The sequence below is a fragment of the Macrobrachium nipponense genome, chromosome 8 (genome assembly GCF_015104395.2).
Source record: "Macrobrachium nipponense isolate FS-2020 chromosome 8, ASM1510439v2, whole genome shotgun sequence".
Taxonomy (NCBI): Eukaryota; Metazoa; Arthropoda; class Malacostraca; order Decapoda; family Palaemonidae; genus Macrobrachium; species Macrobrachium nipponense.
The window spans coordinates 70,722,472-70,726,532 of NC_087203.1; the positions used below are offsets into that span (position 1 = coordinate 70,722,472).

The 4,061-nt window shown below is 31.9% G+C and overlaps 1 protein-coding gene across 5 annotated transcripts in view; it reads right to left on the bottom strand.

Moving 5' to 3' along the window:
* LOC135222830 (eukaryotic translation initiation factor 4E type 2-like) overlaps nt 1-3,923 on the bottom strand; it is a 252,034-nt gene extending 248,111 nt beyond the window's left edge. For 4 of the 5 annotated variants that reach the window (XR_010316362.1, XM_064261155.1, XM_064261158.1 and 1 more), the window contains exon 1: nt 3,617-3,922. Coding sequence is in view for 4 of the 5 variants with exons in the window: in XM_064261155.1 (XP_064117225.1) it covers nt 3,617-3,663 (47 nt within the window). In the remaining variant the exon portion in view is untranslated. Of the gene's footprint in view, nt 1-3,616 lie in introns of all 5 variants that reach the window. The other variant, XM_064261156.1, reaches the window with a different exon arrangement.
* Between the last annotated feature and the right edge of the window lie 138 nt (nt 3,924-4,061).

Below are 4,061 nucleotides of genomic sequence, written 5' to 3' on the forward strand. Positions count from 1 at the left end.
ACAAGTATATTTTGGTTATTGACTGAATAAAAAAAATTGTTGTTCGCTTTTGAATTTCTCTGATGTGGTAAAAAATATTTTCAAACAATTCCTTGGGAAATTAAGGGCTGCGGATATATAAGGATTATAAAATGTTATCGCTATGATTTGATAATTAGTGAATACATAAAAATGACTATAGGTTTTAATTACAATTTATTGAAAGCACACAACTGTTATAAGTTCATCAAATCACAGTTATTCATATGAGAGCAATAAAGTAACAACCCTCGCTCATTTTCAGCCTTGAATCTGTTCAGGAAGATTTTGAAAGTAATTTCCAGTATGTATCTCAGACATATTGAAGTGCCCTAAATATTTTGCTTTGTGTGCTTTAAGGAAAGCAATACGGTATACAAAATTGTTATACATCACAGTATATTGTTATACAATATACAGTAAATTGTTATACATCACAGTATACATTGTTTTACAATATACTGTAAATTATCATACAATATACTGTAAATATTAAATTGTTATACAATATACAGTAAATTGTTATACATCAGCATATATTTTTATACAATATACTGTAAATTGTTATACTATTATACAATATACATTAAATTGTTATAAATCATGGTATATTGTTATACAATGCACTGTATATTGTTATAATGTTATACAGTATACAGTAAATTGTTATACATCACAGTAATCTTGTCTTATCCTAATGAACTTTTATGTAGTGTTTCCAAGATGAGTAAAAGTTTCAGTATCAATGCTGTACTTAAACTGTCAAACGCACAAAACTATGATTTAGGAATTTTCCTAGAACGTCTTATGGCTGCATTTACAAGGTTCCTTGGACGAACTGCAAATACTTTTATCCACAATATGACAAAGGACCTGCAACCCGAAATATATAGCATTATTATATAGGGTAAGAACAGGACAAACATCGATTGTACAATTTTCACAATATTGATAACAGAATTAACTGGGTCATGGCTAAAATTTATATATAGTCAATATAACAAGGAAATATCAATGAATATACTTCAAATAAAATACGACAGCGACTTAAGAAATGTGAGCTAAGGAATGTACAACAAACTTGACGCATTGATTGTTAAAGAGATTTTTAAGCTTGTTTCAGTATAATCACCTGTTATACTGGTCTCTACCTTTTGATAGTGCCTTTCAATTGACACACGAATGCATATATATATATATATATATATATAATATATAATATATATATATATATATATATATATTCTATATATATATATATATATAGATATATATATAATATATATATGTATATTTCCTCTATAATAACCTTGTTACTATATAAAAATTTGTATTCTTTTTTCACATATACTACAAAATAAGTGCAACTTTACAACTTCAGCCGTAATCTCTTATTCACTGATATATTAGACAATTTGCTAGTACTTTTTTTTGTCTCGGGTCTTAATTATTAGTTCAGTGTCCTTAGGAGTTTCTAGGTATAATTATGTCTGCATTTTAGGCGACCACGCATTCCAGACGGTGTACCGTGTTTCAACGACACTTTTAAGACCATTTCAATGTATTTGTAGTTTTCAAGTATGTTTCGGTACAGAATGTATTTCGGTAATCAGGCCGTGCACTATTATTACCTCCTGCCAAGAACATATTAGGAAATGCTCGTACAGGCCAGACCCCTTAGAGACAAACGGCTTAACACGAAGTCTGATTTAAATTATGTAAGACAAATAATGACTTAAGTTTTTTGCACTGAAACTGGAGATGGAAATTTTATTTTGTAGGTGTTGTAATAACTCCGCGCAGGGTATTTCTTTGGAAATTACAGTTTCCTATAGTATTTGGGTTGCTTATTAAAAATGTACAATTATTTTTGGGGGGTCGACTGTAATTTACCCCCAGGGGCTAGTACTAAAAACGGCTTAATACATTTGACGCCCCAATCCTTAGTGGCTGCCGTATTCGCGGGAACGTTCCTTGTAGTCCGTGAGGAGCTATAGCCTAGAAATTACCTTTTTTGTTACAATATTTCATTGTTCAAAACGAGTTTGACAAATATGGACACAAAAAGTAGTTTAAATTCAGATTATCAAAAAAATTGTCAAAAGCGTCTTGTACGGCAATAATCTAATTTGCCATTACGAATCCAACACAACTCTCATAGGTATTATAAAATCTATAAAAACATATTCCTATCCAAAAAATCGGCGTTTATCGTATTGTGCTCAAATGGCCGCAATTACTTGAGAGCATAATAAAGCAGGCGTAACAAAACCTTCATTGGAGAAACAAATGCACAGTTATGTAAATGTACATGCATTTCAATTTAAAACAGTAAGGATAGCTTCCGGGAATCTGCTGGGTTCCCCTTTTCATTAACTGCACAACCAATAGTTCTTTATAGCAACACATTGACGATGTTTATGATAATGGTTTAGGTTTTAAATTTCAAATTTTATTTTTAACCTCTAATAAAATGCTTACCTAAGTATCTGCAGGAATCCTCAAGGCTAAAGCGGTCACCAAAGAATTTTTACAAGCTACACCTAAGGGTAATTATTGGGAGAAATATCTAGATTTTCCACTTTGATTATTATATATATAATATTAATATATATATATATAATATATATATATAATATATATATATATATATATATATATATATATATATATATATATATATATATATAATATTAAATTTCAGATGAAGTAAATAAAATTTTACACCGAATAACATCAGTACATCGAGACCTGGTCATGAACTAGACAACTAAACTAACTTCTTACACTTGCTCGAGCAGTGGTGATACACCTAGAAATGAGAAAATAAGACGGTTCCTGTTCACCCAAGTACTTTTCTGTATATTGGTATTTACTGCGGGCACCTTCCATCCACAAACAAATTGATTAATGCTAGAATGGAATTTGTCTTCTTAAGGCAAGATCGATTGCACTAATTTCCCTCAATACAGAGATAATTTCATCAACAATAAGGGCCTCACAACACTTGCTTCTGTAAGCAAAATCGAATCAAGCACACACACACATACACCAATTCAGCTTAATATGTTACAATCGTAAAACCAGCTATATCGTAGTTCTCCTAAGTTCTAACATACTCTTTCTTATTCAGACAATGAAAAAACTACATTCCTTGAACAGAAGCGACATTTAATGCATCAACATAAAATATTTTTGTTTTATCCTTACTTAAATACACTTCTAATTACCAACAGAAAACCTCAAGGAATGAAATTTACTGCTAATTACCAACAGAAAACCTCAAGGAATGAAATTTACTGCTAATTACCAACAGAAAACCCCAAGGAAAGAAATTTACTGTTAATTACCAACAGAAAACCTCAAGGAACAAAAAATCTTCAGGGTAATGGGGTCGCAAAATATGTATAATAAATAATGTAATCGATTATATATACAAAATGGTTTGAACTAAGAAACTCCTACTCAGTACAGAGGACCCAGTACAATTTAACACTAGAAAATTGTCTAACCCTGGAGACCTGGTTGCGAGTTCAACAATGAAACTAGCGATTTACATTTGCCCAAATAATAATAAAGTAGAGCAGTTCCTACTCACCGACTAATTTCTTTTCTGTTCATTGCTCTGATGTGGCCACCTTCCATCCACAGACCGATCGGGGAATGCTAGCCTGGATTTTGTCTTCTTATGGAAAGGTCGATTCAACTAATTTCACACAATAAACAGCTAGTTTTATCATCAGTAAGGACCTCACGCCGTTAATGCGAAATATTTCAGTATACGTCATCCAAATATTCTATGAAACAGACAATCTCATCTACAAGTCGAGTAGGAACAAACACTCCGTTCACCACGAAACAAGAAAACTTTTGAAGATCGCACCTGCTAACCTGCTTCTGTGGTGCGTAAATTCTGTTCTGGCAAGGCAGTTCGAACGTGAAAGGGTCGAGACCTCCGACAAGGAGGATGTCTAACCATTTTGTTTCGTACAAAAGTGTCGTTGGTCTGTTTCGAACATTGCTTCGTTTATGAATATATTCTG